Below are 16,834 nucleotides of genomic sequence, written 5' to 3'. Positions count from 1 at the left end.
AATAGTTCTTCTTTTCTGTATAAGAAATCAAACTTTGTTGCATAAAATTGAGTTTTTTCTTCAAAATATTCTCTATGGATTGAATAGATGGATGAGTACACTTCATAAGATGATAATAGTGGGATCAAAAGGGAAGATTGAACATAGAAAATCAGAGATTGACTAAACTAGCCAGATGTGAGAAATGAAATGGATGACTACTTATAGACATTGATAACATTACTTTCTGTACAACTTTTCACATAATAATTGTTCTCAAAAGTGACAATAATAAATATAAATAAATAAATAAATAAAAGAAGTCCAGTCCTCAGCACCACAAATGAAGGAATGGAAACACCTACTTGGTCTTAGCTTCCTCTTTGGCCCCCTATAGCTTAGCATCTGACTTGTTGAACTGTTACAAAAACACATATATGAAGAAAGTATTCAGGGTTCATTAAGTTATTCACCACCCAGGAGAAAGGAATTTCGCATTTTGGTTCAATCCCTTGGATCCTAACAAGCTTGATGCTTGGATGATAAGATTGAACATGTTCATCACAAAAATTTGGTCCCCTCTCTTCTGTTTTTTTACAATCCACCTGTTCTGTACAATCACTTTGTTCTTCTTCACCTATAATATTTGTTGATTCCTCCTTGGTAGTTGCCTTCTCGAGGAAAAGCTCGGATAACAGACTCCTAATAGCATCATGTAAGGTGAAGCACTTACCTGCAATGTATAGAGATGAGGACAAGAATCTCTGCATATGCTGAAGACTTTGACTACTAAATGAAATTGCTACGTAACGACACAATATAAGTTGACGCTTCAATGTGTTTTTTTTTTTTCCTCTCAGTTCAACAACATGCGAGGGTGGGGATTTATTTGTGGACCTTTTTGGTGGAAGATATACACCTTAAATCAATTGAGCTATATTCAAGTTTAAAAAAAGCACATTCAAGTTTAAAAAAAGCACATTCAAGTTTAAAAAAAGCACAAGACAAAGAGTTATGATTCATTGTGAAAAATCAGTCCCCTCCCTGTTCATAAATTAGCTTCTATCTTTCTGTTATCATTCTTTGATCGATAGGACAACATAAATCTGGCTACTCAATAACACAGTACTCATAAAATAGGCTTTTCCAAAAGAATAAGAAAACTAAAAACAAAGAGAATGATAGCGTTGCCTTACATTCTTCATGAATCTCTACTGGACGGTTAATGTATGAGACATCATCCCAATTATTAACTGGTGGTGCATCTTCTAAATTATCAAAATCTTCACCTACATTCCTCACATACAATCGAACTGGAATTCGACCTGGACATGCTTAAATAATAAGAAACTTGTCCTAAAAAGTAAAACGATAACATAAAGCGGGTTAATGAATATTAGCCTTGAAGGAAGAGAGCAACAGATGTAAGTGCAAACTTAAAAAAAAAACACACACACACACACACGGTACCCTCATGTAAAGTTCGATGAAAATCCAATATCTTGCAACACAATACTTGCTTTCCTTGGCATACAGAAGCATTAATAGACATTCTTTTGCTTCTCATAGAGACTACCCAGAAAGTAGAATGATAAAACACTACTAGTTTGATTTAAAGAGGTTTCTCCTTCCACAAGATGGCCCATAAACCCCAATAAACCGCCAAAAGAATCCATCGGAAATAGAAACAAGGATGGAAAGAGGAAGCCTACCTAAAGCACCTCAATAATCTCAACAAGGACATCCTTCGAAAGAACGAGAATACAATCAGGGGAGACATCCACATCTAAAGATGCCCTAGATTTGACAAAGTTTCTATTCAGCATCCGTGATTTCGTTTCTATGGGAATCACAAAGTCTGGTTTAGTTGACAATGGTTCTTTTAGCGCAAGAACCAAAACCTCTCACATTTGAAGTCAAAACAACAATTTGGAACAACTCTCCCTCTCCAAGAGAAAATATATGCCGTCCAAAACTTCACTTGATGGTGAATTCTTTTAAAAGGATAGATGAAGAGACAAATGATTGGGAATAATGGTTACATCTTGTAATTATTGTCTACCGAATGGTTACAATGGTTACGTTTTGTAATTATTGTCTACATTTGGAATAAATGTGGCTACCCAAGGATCACTGCCATTGGAAAGAAGTTGTAAAGGGTCTACAGAATAAATCTCCAATATGCAAATTAGATACAGAGGACAAAGAATCTTTTAGCAGAAGCACAAAGAAACCAAAAGGCAATATAGTCCCAAACCTATAAAATTCCTCTTCTTTACTCCCGAACTTTCTCTAATTTCCAGCTTTCATATCTCCAAACAGAAACTACAAGGTAAATGCAGACAAAACCTCTCAAAATCCCTCCACATTTATCTCCATTCCCCAAAAGGTACATCCAACCGCATGATTTGGAGACCTAATCCTATGTAGTACCCACATACAGAATGGCATTACTACAAGTACACAAAAATCTTGCTATACCTCAATGTAACCCAACAAGGCATGAAGCAGAAAGTAAAGTAATGAATAGAAAGTTCATAAAATATACAGTAAGAAGACAGAAAATTGGGAGGGAGGGGAAGGAACTAGAAGAGACCCCAGGCATGAAGCAGAAAGGTAACGAATAGAAAGTTCACAAAGATGGGAGGGAGGGAGAAAGAACCAGAAGAGTAGAACCCTCTTTCATGACCTCTATTCCAAGAGTTGATTCTACACTCTGCCGACCCAAAACATTTTTGGTGGAAAAATTCAGTATAAACAATCTTTATCATCGAACTTGTGCTTGATAAATTGTACTTCAAACTGAAATGCCTACAAGTGGTTGTCATACCTGTCAATACTTTTCCTGCTATATCCATCTCACTAGTACTTTGACCAGGCAATGATGAAGTTGATATAGAATTCAACACTTGCTCGTGGTCAGTTCCTCCAAGCTTAAGTTTAGATGATATACGTAAGTAGGCTTCCAAGTCACCTGCTAGTAGCCAATGATCAAGCCGAACAAATTAGAGAAAAAACACATTATAAAGTCCATTGGATTTCCTTTGTATTTTTCATAAATCTTAGTCATATTAGTTATATAGATTTATACTACCTTATCTTTTTTGTATTTTTTATTAAATATAGAGAGTGTTTCTCCAAATTTCCACATAATTTATGTTCCTGCCTTTACAATAGAAATATGAAAGCTTTTTATACAAATCGATGAAGAGACATATAAAGAGGGAGAGCCCTTCTAACCAATTGAGCTTGCCAAGAATATTACTATTGGAGTAAATAAATAAAAGAGGAATTATTACAAAAGTTCATCAAAATGGTGCTGTCGTTTGGCTGATTAGGAAGGAAACGTACAACACACTACTTCTTGGTAGTGCTCTAACCACAAAAAACTATTATGTAACTACACATTTTTATGATTATCAACAATTAAAAGGCTCCCCTTTTATAGTTTCAAGTAGGGCTTTTCTCTATCCCTGGCTCCTAGGCTGTATATTACACAGTTCCATTAGAAAACAGAGCTCTAATTGGAGGCTGCAAAAGTAACTATATCACCAAAATGATTGAAGTTCAAAATCACAAAATAATATTGCAATATTAACTTAGATTGAAGTGCAAAATTATGGAAAGTAAAGTAAAATGCCATCAAGGAATCAGCATTTCACTTGAGAAACTACTGATTTAATTTCTAAAACAAAGGTTCTTATGGCTTGCTAGTATACCATTCAATACAGAACGCCATAACTCCACCAGATCAGGTTGAGACATGCTCATGACATTCTTGGTGTTCCCATTGACAATGTAATCGGCCTGGTTATAATGAACATCCCTTAATCAACTTGTAGAAAATCACTCTCACCAACTATCATAAATTACCAAGAGTGTCAACTTAAAATTACACAACAAGACATCAATCATATTAATAACAATGATAACAAATTAATAATAATGAAATCTTCGAAGTGACTAGCAGATGTTTTTATGGTCTTTGGGAGTTTGTTTGCCAGACAGTCGTTCCTGCTAGTTTTATTGACTTAATTGGGGTCCTTTCATAGACTCGCTGTTTCAAGATTTTGGAGGAGATGACTCATCTCTTTTTTCTTTTTGTATCTTCCCATTTTTTGATATGATACAGTAAGTGTCTCTCATCAAATATAACAACATTAAAAATAGTAATTAGGAAAAATTAGAAATATAAAGAAGAAATTGTAATTTGGTGAATTGGGCTCCTTCTTAGGTCCTCCTTTTGAGGTTTCAGGAGGAGATGCTTTATCCTCTGTTGTTTTTGTGCATCTTTCCTTTTTTTAATATGATACGCCATGTGTCTCTTATGGGGAAAAACAATAAAAATAACAAGCATCAATAGAAAAAAATAGTCATTAAGGAAAACGATAAATAAAAAGGATAAAGCGTTTCGAGTGAAAATTGTAATCTTTTTATTTTTCCTTATTGACGGTTGACTTCCATTTTTCTCTTTTTTTGTTCTTCTCTCATTATTACGACAACATATTTAAATCAAATTTCAATGAGAGGTGTGGCAGATGAAACCATGAATAAATTTTTTTTGTCTTATTCCAAAAAAGTTTGGGGGCGCAAAAATTAAGAATTCTATACTGGTCATTAGTAAAAAAGGTGCTTGCTAGTGCCATCTCCTCTTCACGAGAGATACTTGTGAGTGGAAAACAAATATTGTATTGGGTTCTGATAGCAAATCAGGCACCAAAAGAATATCTGATTAAGGAACGCATAATCATCAAGGTATAGTACTTTGAGAGAAGGCTTATAATCACATGATTTGGTGTTTTTGTATGAGAATGTGTCCAAAAGGGTTTTAAAGAATATCTGATTAAGGAACGCATAATCATCAAGGTATAGTATTTTGAGAGAAGGCTTATAATCACATGATTTGGTGTTTTTGTATGAGAATGAATCCAAAAGGGTTTTGACTTTAAATGGAAAATGTGTTAACGGAATTGCCTTCAGTCAACTAATTTCTCTAATGTGAACAATGGCCGACCAAGAGGACATTTTTGCCACCGGGAAATTAGACAGAGTCAACACTCAACACCTTTGCCCTTCCTCTTTATTAGTGTGGCAGATGTCCTAAGTTGGCTATTGATGAAAGGGATAGAGAGGTGTGCTATAATCCAAAGTCCTAAGTTGGCTAATGATGAAAGGGATAGAGAGGTGTGCTATAATCCCATAGGCAGCTCATTGACACTGATTGGTGCTTTCCCCCTCCCCAATGTAGTTTGAGACCCACTCTTTCCCTATATTGTACTTGAGAAAAAGAAAAAAAGGTTCCTGGGTCAATCAGAAGTAAGTTAGAAAGAAAAAAGAACTCAAAGATTATTTACAGGGTGGAAAGTCTAAGGCCCTATTTAACGTTTTAAAATTTTAGGAATCCATTAGACATAAAATTGAAAGTTTATTTTCTACATCCTTTTGGTGCCTTAAAACAAAGTTATGTGTGTAGTATTCTTCTTGAAGAGATTGTAACGATTTTGACAAGATTTAAAGAAAGTATTACCAACCTCTTTTAATGAGTTAATAAAGCTCCACTTTATACTATCTTCACCTTCACAAGGAATTAACAGTTGTCTTGGATAGCCTCTAAAATGTACCTGTTAAAAAGAGAGAGATGTCTATCACTTCACATTTGACACAAAATATGAGAAAGTAAAGGCAATACCTAATTTCAAACTGTTCTAGCTTTAGCTAACATAACCCAATAACCAAATTCGTTTTACAGAATGGATATTGCATTTACACTCCTAGGTAAAAACAGAGCATTTGGTATCAGAGAATGGGAACGTGATACTCTAGAAGTAGGACCCATGGGATTTGGAAACCAAAGCATAAGTGCATTAACCATGGGAATTGCTAATTAATCCTTTTTCCGAAGGATAAAAACATTGAAAAAAATTACAGTGTGGATATACTGACGTACTTATTTTGGATGCTGACCAAAAATCACCTTCAACTTTTCGCTTCGCAAACATTCATACTCCTAAGGACGGGAACTAAAACTTATGCTGGATTCCATGAAACTTTATTGAAATGTTTAACTTTGAATTGAGTTATAATCTGAAAAAAGAAATTTAAACAGAAACTTTGAAGTAGCTGAAATTCCGTTCCTACAAAAAGTTCAACCAGCAGTGATGTACCACCAATGCTAAATTCAACATTAACGCACCTAAGGTTCTCACACTGGGAATGCAAGTGCAGTCACATCAAGACCCAGATATATATTAATTCTCATGTGCAACCAACGCGAGGTCGGAACTTTTCCATTTGATAAAATTTTGGAAAAATAAAATTGTACTTTTAAACTTTGGTGGTTGTATCAATTAAAATCTCAAATTAATATCATATCAATTAAAACTCTAAACTTCGTAAGTAGATCAATTTAGACCCTCCATTAGGATTCAAATTTCGAACTATTAATACATAACTCTGACATGTACATAAGACTTCTTTAAATGCAGTGATTAACAAAATATTAGAAAGAACGCTAAAATCAAATGAATGGTAGGGGTTTTCATTAATATGAGTAGTTTATCATATTTTCTTTTTCCTCAATTTTTATACCTATTTAAAAAAGAACTATGGGATAAATTTTTCTTATTACTTTTGGTAGGATTTTGAGAGAATAATCTTTTTATTTAGGTGATTTTGAATTCATTTTAAATAGAATAAAGTGAAAAAGTTAAAAACCACTAATGGAGGGTCTGAATTGATTTACTTTTGAAAGTTTAGGATTTACATTGATACAATTATTAGTTTGTAGTTTTTTAATTGATATAACCCAAAGTAAGTTTAGGAGTATAAATGAATTTTTTCCTAAATTTAAAGGAAAATGGGTGTCAGATACAATAAAAATATAGCAGCTTGAACTATAAAGATAAAGAGAAAGAACTTGAACCGTTAGATTCCACGGTCTTTCTGGTTCTGCACATAGAAGGTCAAACAGTACACCAGTCGGTATATGCCTGAGAAGAATGCACCAGATTCTATCATGAGCAACACAATCTTTTGCCAGGACTGTTAATTCTGAATAAATTAGTAAAACTATAATCTTCTAAAAGGTGAAATCCTGACATACTAAATGACTATGGAAATATTGTTGTCAAACTAAACTGACAATTACTTTGGGTTATATTGTTGTCAAACTAAACTGACAATTAAGTCAAAGACATTAGCCAAGAATCCACTTGCGCAATCTCAATTTATTATTTTCTATTACCAGCTTAAACACTCTTGTTCTTCCAGTTACAGCCCTGAGCAGTTATAGACCATTTGAAACAAATATCTATAAAATCATCTTAAAACTTCTATGTCTCCACAAAAAAACAATAAACATAATAATTAAAGCAGCCATTTGACAGATTTGACTTGAGATAAATAAATAAATTTTCAGGAGAGGCAAGATTCAAAGATACTTTCTGAAATCTTGGGAGCTTATTTACTTTAGCGCCTCTAATTGGAGTGTTCCTTGTAGAAGTTGTGACACTTTTCGCCTTTTTTTTTTATGTCAATTCAAAAGTGTCAGTCTATTGGCATACCATTATACTCACGAAAAAAATGCTCATTTTCAAAAAAAAAAAAAAACATTAAAAGCTAAATTTGGGCCTTCTCCTAGCAACTAGTCACCGAATGACACCAAGCACTCCAAAGTCCTTTGGAAGGATATTTGAAAAACCAAAAAGCTAATCTCTTACTGAGTTTCCCATTCTTTTGATGGTCTTAGTGCCTTGACCACATCAAGAAGATCCCAGATTGCAAGTAGCTGGCTCAAAAGTTGGAAACCACCTATTAAGCTCAATATGCCATCGCAAAAGAAAGCCCACAAAAAACCTCTGAGGAGCAAACCTGATGCCCTACACTACTCAACCATAAGTTCATCCACATGCCCACACCATTGGTGTCAAACAATCTATTTGCATGGCCCAGTGCTCCCACCATGCACCCCTGGTCTCCACCGCCCATCAGTGTTTTCCTCACACAACCCATCATTGTGCATCCATAAAGGAAGCCCATGCCCACGTAGGCCTATCAGCACAAGCCAGCATGCACTTACGGCCATACGCCCTTTGTCTAGACCCTGCCTTGCAACAACTTGTGTCTTTGCATGCTGCCTTAATGCCCTAGGCATGTTGCCCGACACCCATGTTGATCAACGATGACCTAGATGCACGCCCACCAGCTGCTTGTCGTGCACCACTCTTACGCCCACGTATATTGTCTTGTTGCCAACCTTGCCTCTTTCAATTTTTGCAATTTTAACTCAATGTATGATTCTTAGGAATGAAGGTTAGATGGATCAATGGTCAATTATCTTACAATTCCCATTTTTAGAATAGTTTTTTAATTATCCCTTTATTGTTTAGGATTTTCAAGCTCTAGAGTCTTTAGATTCTCCATATTTCTCACCCTTGGTTATATAAACCCAAGGAATGTCATGTTCTTCTTAGACATTGATGATGAACGATATTTGATTACTTTTCTTGACACAACAGAGTGTCAGTTCCCTTTGCAAGCCTAGTGTTAAGATTGCATATCTTCAAACATTCAAGTTCGGTTACCAAACTTGTGAAGTGTTTGAACCTGAGATAAGAATGAATTCTCTAATCTTTTCATCATAAACCATAAGTAATATGTTTCTAACATTTTCGTAGGTATTTTTTTTGTATTGATACGAAAATGTTGAGGTTCATGGTTGGGATGTTTCCTACACCAAAGCTTTTAGTGTTGTTGTATCAAGACCCTTGGAGAGGTAATACCTCCCTTGCTTCCTCTACCCACAACTATATTCCCCTTGTGTTGATTCAAATACGATAGTTGCCCAAATTTAGTCAATGAACTTTTGATTTGGAATTTGCTCACAAGAAATTCTAATGGCAAGGACTTTGCATATGGACTCTCTCCTTCGTGACATATTTAAGGTTGATCCTCCTCCAGTTCCCCAGATTAATGGTCTTGTAAAGGAAATTGCTCTAAAGTCTAAACAACAGCAACACCATGACAAAATTCAGAGGAGGAATCTGCATCCAGCTCTCTCCCCTAATTGGTTTGGTCTTTGCAAAAGGACCTCAAAACAGCAATACCACATTTTTGTTCATTGCCAATTCGTCACCACCATGCGGAATCCTATTACAACCTACTTTTGCTATGCCCATCCATGTGATAAAGACATTAGTTCCAATCTCACTCCCTCCTTTTTAGTTCAACAAAACGCAGGATGGAGAGATTTAAACATCTAACCTCTTGGTCGAGAGCATATACCTTAACCAGTTGAGTTATAGTCATGTTAAGCCTCACTCCCTCCTACAAAACCATCCCTCCAAGGAATAGGCTAACTTTCTATGGATCAGTTTCATCACAAGTTTCTAATGGATGTAACACACCTTAGTCTTGGTGTTTGGGGAAAACTTCCCCCTTTCTTGGGGATCACGTCCTTTAGACAGCGACTTGATGGTGTAGACTTAACAAAACTTTTAGTAATCATCCTTTAACAGATATAACACACCTTAGTCTTGGTGAAGGCTCTCTTTCCCTCTCATTTCTTTTGCTTTACCTACGAAATTGTTTCCCTTCAACCATTTTCTTTTATCATGAATGTCTATCATCTTCTTCCATTCTAAATCACTAGGTTGAGATGAATATCTTATCCTATTTCTTCTTTCTATAGTTTTCAATATTAACGGAATTCCTTCCTACTAAAACATAGTACATATTACTAATTTAACACGTCTCAATTTTCAGCTTTCCTCTACGTGTACCTTGTGAGACATACGCAATAAGAGAAAGAAAGAGTTCTATCAAAAGCGAAGAAGTAGCAAGAACAGTTATACAAGACAGCCAGAAGTACAACCCCAAGAGACACAGAATAACGGAGAAGAGCGGTGTCGTAGTAACAAAAACAGAGAATAGTAGTAGATTATTAGAGAAAACTCAAACTGATCTACAAAATTCGAAGAAACCATTAACAAAGATGAAATTTAAAAGAGAAAAGAAGAGCGTACCATTTGAGGGGCAAACCCTTGTACTCAAACCAAATGGTGTCCACTCCAGGAGGAAGCGTACTACTGAAGTAAGGTTTAATCTGAGAAGCCAACAGAGGCAAGTAGCCAATCCGAGGAGCCAAGACCTAGAGTAGATCAAAATACAAAATTCCACATGGAAAGCAATTCGATTCAGTTCAATCAAAGATCGATGTACTTGGGGGTACAGTAGACACATAAAAAAATCATCCCTTATTCAAAACTTCAGATTGAAAAACACAAAGAAGCAGGAAATACAAACAACCCTTGTAAAGAAAAAAAGTCAAATTTCCCAGAGGAAAAGAGATAAATAAACAGAATGAGGCCATGATATTCATCTGTTGATCAAATTGAGAGCCGGAAATTTGATAGTTAGAAAAGGGAAAGTGCAGCAGCGAAGGGAGGAAACAGAGAAATACCATTGCAGGCGGTGGAGGAGGGATGGTGGTGACTTCAGACTCATGGAGATGAATCTGTAATGGAATTGCACCTCCCCAGATGTACCTCAGTGCTTCCATGCCCCCTCTCTCTGTCTCTCTCTCTCTCTCCCTCCCTTCTGCTTCTTCTGCTTCTTCTTCTTCTTCTTCTTCTTCTTCTTCTTCTGCTTCTTCTCTCACTCTGTTCTGCTCGTCAATACAGCATTTTGGTCATTTGCTTCGATCTTTTTTTTTTTTTTTTTTTTTTTTTTTTTTTTTTTTTTTTCTCGTTGCTTTCCTGAAATACCTACCTCCTTCATGATTCGCTTACAAGATTTCATTTTCTCAAATTTAAAATATTTAAAATAAAAAAAAAATAACCTTTAATTTTGTGTTTTTCTAATACCAATTTAATTTGTGTATTCTCTTCAAAAACAATTTTTGTCAAAAATTTTGTGTTAAAACATGAATTTATGAACTAATTTGGTTAAAATTTAAAATAAAAAAAATGTTTTTGATGCAATTATATATATAATTTAATTGTTTTAGTTTTTTTTTGGTAATATAATTTTTTATTAGTTCAATATTTGTTAATAAATAAATACATATTTAGTTGGGTTGGGCTGGTGATTTTTAAATCAATTGTTTAATTATCTTATTAAATATTCTAATTGTAATCATTTGGGTCCTTTTTTAATAGGGTAGATCAAATTCTTTAACTTTTTCAAATTTTTTTTTTAATAATTAGTATATAATTTGAATTTTATATGTAGTAGAAGTTTAAGTTTTTAATTTTATATGTGACCTATTTTAAATAATTTAAAATTAAAAAATATTAAATTTATAATTTTAAAAGTTTATGTATAAAAAATACCAATTTTAAAATTTAGAGAGAGAATTTATAATTTAACAAAAGAAATAAATAAAAAGAATAAAAGCTTTGAATCGTAAATGCGGAATTAAAAAATCTAAGCTTATTTGGGCTTAACTCAAATTTTTATAATGGGCTTAGATTAGATTATTTAGCTTTGATCCGGTCCATATTTTTACCAAGTTTGAGATAAATTAGACTAAGTTTAGGGCATAGGTCTGATACTACGTTAATAATCACTTTGTTAGATGTTTGAGAATTTTATTGTCAGTTTAAAAAGCATGACTCTGATACCATGTTGATACTATGTTAGCAATCTTTGAAGATTTTATAGTTATGGCTGTTTAGAGCATGACTCTGATACTATATTAGCAATCACTTTGTTCGATGTTTGAGAATTTTATTGTCATGGCTCTGATACCATGTTGATACTATGTTAGTAATCACTTTGTTCGATGTCTTATGGTTTTATGGTCATGGCTGTTTAGAGCATGGCTCTGATACTATGTTAGCAATCACGACTCTCCATAATAGTACAATATTGTTCACTTTAAATATAAGCTCTTATAGTTTTACTATGGGCTTTCCGAAAAGACATTTATACTAATGAAGATAGTATTCCTCACTTATAAACACACGATCTTCCACTAAATTAACCAATGTGTGACTCACTCCCAATAATCCTAACATATAATACTTAAAAACTCGAGGAGGTATACACCAACTTTATAGATAAAAACATATTAAATTCATATGTATGAGTAGAGATAGTGATTAAAGAATTAAGCAATGGGGGAATAAAGTAAAGAATTAAGTAATTGGAGTTTAAATATTTGAATTCGTGACTCAAATTATGATTACAAATCCTTATAATATCTACCACAGATCCGCTGCAACTCAACTGTAAGTGCTAAGTAACTGATTAAATAAACACTTTTTTTAAAAAGGTGGCGGTGGTGGGGGTAGTGGTGGTGATGGTGGTGGTGGTGGAGGAGGGGACCAGAGCAGCAACATGGTACTCGCCGGTGGCTCTCTGCATGACGGACCTGTCCTGTCTTGGATGCTGTGCTGAGCGGCGCAAAGCCAAAGCTGTCGGAAACTGCCATGGCTGTCACAAAACTGTACTCTCTATTATATGCTTATCTAAATCACTTTCTTTTGGCAGCTGTGCGAGAGCGATGGAAGGGAAGATTGGATTTTTGCTCTTATATTTCCAAAAATCTTCTTTAAGGGTGTTCATATGATTCGAAAGTTTAAGCAATTCATTATTTTCCATTTGGGTTCGGTTGAATTTTTGAAAAAACCGACAAATTTGAGTCGGTTCAAAGTTTTTTTACCCGACCAACCCGGAAATAAAGTTACAATTCAATTCAACTCTAGCCCTATTTAAAAGACATTATAAGTATTAAGAATATTTGATATCTGTAGCCAATGTTAATGATACTGTTACGAATCACGACTCTCCACAATCGTATGATATTGTCCACTTTGAGCATAAGTTATCATGGCTTTGCTTTGGGCTTTCCCAAGAGGCCTCCTACCTATGTAGAAAGTATTCCTCACTTATAAACTCATAATCTTCCACTAAATTGACATCACTTCCAATAATCCTCAACAAATATCTCGTTACTTATAGATGTTTGATTCTTAAGTTTTATGAAATTTTGGTTATTAATATAACATAAATAAACAATCCAACTAAACCCAATTTGAAAATATTGAGTTGGGTCGGACTGTAAACTCTATTTGGGTTGTTCATGTCACAAACCCAGCCAACTCAAAATTTCGAGTTTATCCATAAGATTTTTCCAACCCCATCTAACCCATGTACGTCTCTAACGAGAATTAAAAAAACAAATTAACTGGATCAGTGAGACGATCTAGATAGTTCATAGTCACACTGTTCAAAATTTTAAAGAATTTCAGGAAAGAGCATAAATAATATACAGAGTTTTAAAAGAATAAAGTAGACGAGTAAGTGTACTATTGTAATAAAAGTAATATCTCGAGTACCCTCGAGAAAGGCAACACTGTTTGATTGAGGTAAGGCGTTTTCATTAATTTTTGACATTCATTTTTGTTTGATATCCAATGGATCAATAAAATAAGCTCAAACTCACGTGGAAGATTATGATACGTGAGAATCGAAGTTAGGATTCAGTTGGGAGTGTTTGCCTAACTTCAAAATAATATATTATATATTTATATAACCAATGAAAGCTTCAATTTTTTTCTTTTTTTTGTTTGTATGGGTTCTACAAAACAAAAGGAGGAATCCTCTTTAAACATGTGCTTAGGCCTTCTAGTGCCTACTTAATAGCCTTGCCTTTATAGCCTATTTTCCTTTTAAAATATCCACCCAACTTCCTCTTTCATCCCTAACCATACTTTCCCGTTACGATGCTCGCACCTATCTTTCGTTATGTGCAAAACTGAGGTGGGTCGACTTAGTTAGACGATAGACAATGAGTGAAACCCAGCTCGTAGACATGTATTTTTCTTACCTCTCTGTTATTACACTATTTTGATTTTAAAATATGGGGGAAAGTTCGTATTCCTTCCCCGAGAGTACTTCTCGATTGGAATGACTGCACCTATCTTTTGTAAGCTCACCTAACCACGAAGTTGAAAAAAAAAAAAAAAAATTTTGTCACGTGAAAAACTGTAGTTGGACGACTGAGTTGAACGGTAGAAAATGAGTGAGACCCAGCTTGTAGACGTGTGTTTTTCTTACCTCTTTGGTTGATAGCATTGCCTTTATAGCCTATTTCAAGTTCCTATTCCATCTCCAACAATACTTCCGTGTTGGGATGACCGCACCTATCTTTTGCATGCTCACCTAACCACAAAGTCAAAAAAAGGAAATTTTTGTCACGTGAAAAACTGTGGTTGGACGACCGAGTTAAACTATAGAAAATGAACGAGTCCTAGCTTGTGAGATCCCACGTAGATTGAGGAGGAGAATAAAACATTTTTTACAAGGGTGTGGATACCTCACCCCAGCAAACGAGTGGAAGCCCAAAAAAGACAATATTTGCTTGCAGTGGGCTTGAGCCGTTACACAGCTCGTCGACATGTCTTTTTCTTACCTCTCGATTAATAAATCTACCTTTGCTATACATATATGGTTTTAGATGGGTACAACTAGCCGGTTTTTACCTCGACCTTCTTGAGATTGATTCTTGAGGAACAGAAGCGTTTGATAACTATTTGTGTTTGGTAACACTTTTCGTTTCGGATTTTTTTCGTACTCAACTAGATAAGACACGAGTTTTTAAGGTAAAAGAAGTCAGAGAGACTCTGATTTCCTAAACAAATCAGCCCCTTGATCTTGACTCCAAATGTGATTCTCAACAAGGATCTTTAATATTCCTTTATCCATTTCCCATAATTAAACAACATCAATAATTAACCCACCATCTCTTTCTCTCTCTCTTCTTCCCCACTTCGCCCCTCTCTTATTTGCCTTCATTCAATCTTCTCCTCTGTTCAACATTCTGCAGTTTGGGCTTGTGTAGAACCAACACCACTGAGTTATGAAACCATTTCTTGATCTTCAAAAGGAGCCTTCTTGTTTGGCAAATGATTCTGATATTAGTAGCCAAGTTGGTTCTATCTGTTGCGGGTCGAGGACTCCTCCACCTTCTCCTTCTCCTTCTCCTTCCACTCATCCAGGATTTAAGTCGGTTTGCCTCGACTTGACTCTCAACTTTAACATCGTTGAAGATATTGGAACACGTCCCGATTCGACGCGATTTTCATTGTCGAGCACAAGTGATCAGAGTAGTAATGAACCAACGGCTGTCCCAAGGGTATTTTCTTGCAACTACTGTCAGCGCAAGTTCTTTAGTTCACAAGCTCTTGGTGGTCACCAGAATGCACATAAGCGCGAGCGAACGATGGCGAAACGGGCGATGCGTATGGGCATTCTAGCTGAAAGATATGCTAGTCTAGCTTCTTTACCATTGAAAGGTTCATCATTCAAGTCCTTGGGGATCAAAGCACACTCTTCACTACTCCATGGAATGACTGCACCAATGATGCCTATTGACATCAGGAGCAGTGCTAGATTCGAACCGGAACCGGGATATATAGGCATGCCGATTTTCTTGGAGGATGATGAAGCAGACGTTATGTGGCCGGGTAGTTTTCGTGCAATGGCAGAAACTAGAAACACTCGTGAACTAACTCAACCAAGTTTCAGATTGACCGATCTTTCAAGCATAAGCTCAATAGAGAAGACATCGATACAGGACGTAGAAAACTCGACCCCTGATCTCACACTTAAACTCTAAGAGGCTTATATGATGAGGGATCATCACTATTTCTGCTTTTTCTCTGTACAGTAAGTGCAAGTTTCAATCAAACACAACTTAGCTTTCCCATTTTAAGTACTTATTATCAGTCTTTGCTTGCTATAAGTCATTTTCCTTGCTTAAGGGAGCTCCTTTACAAGCATTTTCTTGCTTTCTAGTCCTTCTTCTTCTGCCATAAACATCCCCTTACCTTATAGTAATGCAAGTGCTCTGCCATTTTGTCCATTTCGTTTGACCTTGGTTTTTACTTCACACATAGTTGGGCTCTTATATATGTAATTTTGGTATACTTTATGCGTGCGCTCTCGGGCTGTAGTTCCACTTTCACGGAAGAATCGACGAGCTTTTTCAAAAGATTCCAAAGCGCACACTCGAAAGTGCTTCGAATTGAAATTAGTCATTCGTTGTTCGAGACCGGTTGAGAATTTGGAAAACAAAAAAGAAAGACCTCTTCCGACGCGCACGCACGAGAAAAACTCTAATTCATTGTTACCACAGGCGATTCTGAAATATAGGCCGATTACTGAGCCCCACACCACTTAGGGTGCAAGCCATTCAAGAAACAAGCTATTACAGCGTGCGACTGGAACTGTAAGGAGCCGAGTAGCAAAACTGTAGTATAGCCTTGAAGTAGTGAAGAATGCTTTTTGAAAAAGTGTTTATGGAAAAAAGCTTACTTTCGAAAGGTACTTTACTCGGAGAACTTTTACTTTCAAAATCATTTTAAACTCAAATCTAAACTTGTAATCATTGAGGTGACTGGTGGTTCGATCTTTTATTAGATGAATCTTATACTTTTATTAAAAGAGTTACCAACTAAGATCTATCATGATTTATTTAGTTTTTTACAATGATATGATAATGTCTCTAAAACATATACTAGTTGAGTAGACATGACGTGCAAAGACAAATGATAGACGTATATCTTTCTCATTTATCAAGCAACATAGAAATATCAATTGATTTTAAAATTTTTGCCTACTTCAATGCATAACTCAAATGGTTAAAGTATATATGCTCGATCAAAAAGTTAGAGAGGTTCAAATTCCTCTCACCAACACGAAGTTAGAGAGGTTCAAATTCCTCTCACCAACACGTGGAACTGAAAAAATATTTTCGAATGACTTTTTAAACAAGAACGATAGATATTAGTTTATTTTAAGATCGAACTTGGTAGAATTCGATTGTTTATAATCCAAACTTTGAACCAAA

The 16,834-nt window shown here is 35.3% G+C and overlaps 2 protein-coding genes across 5 annotated transcripts; one reads left to right on the top strand and one right to left on the bottom strand.

Annotated features, from left to right (window-relative positions):
- Positions 1 to 178: 178 nt before the first annotated feature.
- Positions 179 to 10,639, bottom strand: APG5 (autophagy protein Apg5 family). 4 transcript variants are annotated; one of them, XM_087121872.1, is made up of 9 exons: positions 10,439 to 10,639; positions 10,002 to 10,126; positions 6,902 to 6,968; positions 5,511 to 5,600; positions 3,699 to 3,786; positions 2,810 to 2,953; positions 2,642 to 2,695; positions 1,176 to 1,304; positions 179 to 712 (listed from the first exon to the last, which is right to left on the bottom strand). In XM_087121872.1, the coding sequence occupies exons 1-9, from the start codon at positions 10,535 to 10,537 to the stop codon at positions 378 to 380; spliced, it is 1,131 nt and encodes a 376-aa protein (XP_086977998.1). In that variant the 5' UTR covers positions 10,538 to 10,639; the 3' UTR covers positions 179 to 377. The 4 variants fall into 4 exon arrangements, with proteins under 4 accessions (XP_086977998.1, XP_086977999.1, XP_023528055.2 ...); XM_087121873.1 differs by having other exon boundaries at positions 2,810 to 2,956; positions 10,439 to 10,637; XM_023672287.2 differs by lacking the exon at positions 2,642 to 2,695 and having other exon boundaries at positions 2,810 to 2,956; positions 10,439 to 10,638.
- Positions 10,640 to 14,675: 4,036 nt separating this feature from the next.
- LOC111791083 (zinc finger protein 7-like) lies at positions 14,676 to 15,847 on the top strand. Its single transcript, XM_023672283.2, has one exon. The coding sequence runs from the start codon at positions 14,843 to 14,845 to the stop codon at positions 15,599 to 15,601; it is 759 nt and encodes a 252-aa protein (XP_023528051.2). The 5' UTR covers positions 14,676 to 14,842; the 3' UTR covers positions 15,602 to 15,847.
- The last annotated feature ends 987 nt before the right edge of the window (positions 15,848 to 16,834 follow it).

This window comes from Cucurbita pepo, chromosome 3, assembly GCF_057944985.1.
Source record: "Cucurbita pepo subsp. pepo isolate OVF chromosome 3, ASM5794498v1, whole genome shotgun sequence".
Classification (NCBI taxonomy): Eukaryota; Viridiplantae; Streptophyta; class Magnoliopsida; order Cucurbitales; family Cucurbitaceae; genus Cucurbita; species Cucurbita pepo.
This window is presented reverse-complemented; position numbering and strand designations above follow the sequence as displayed.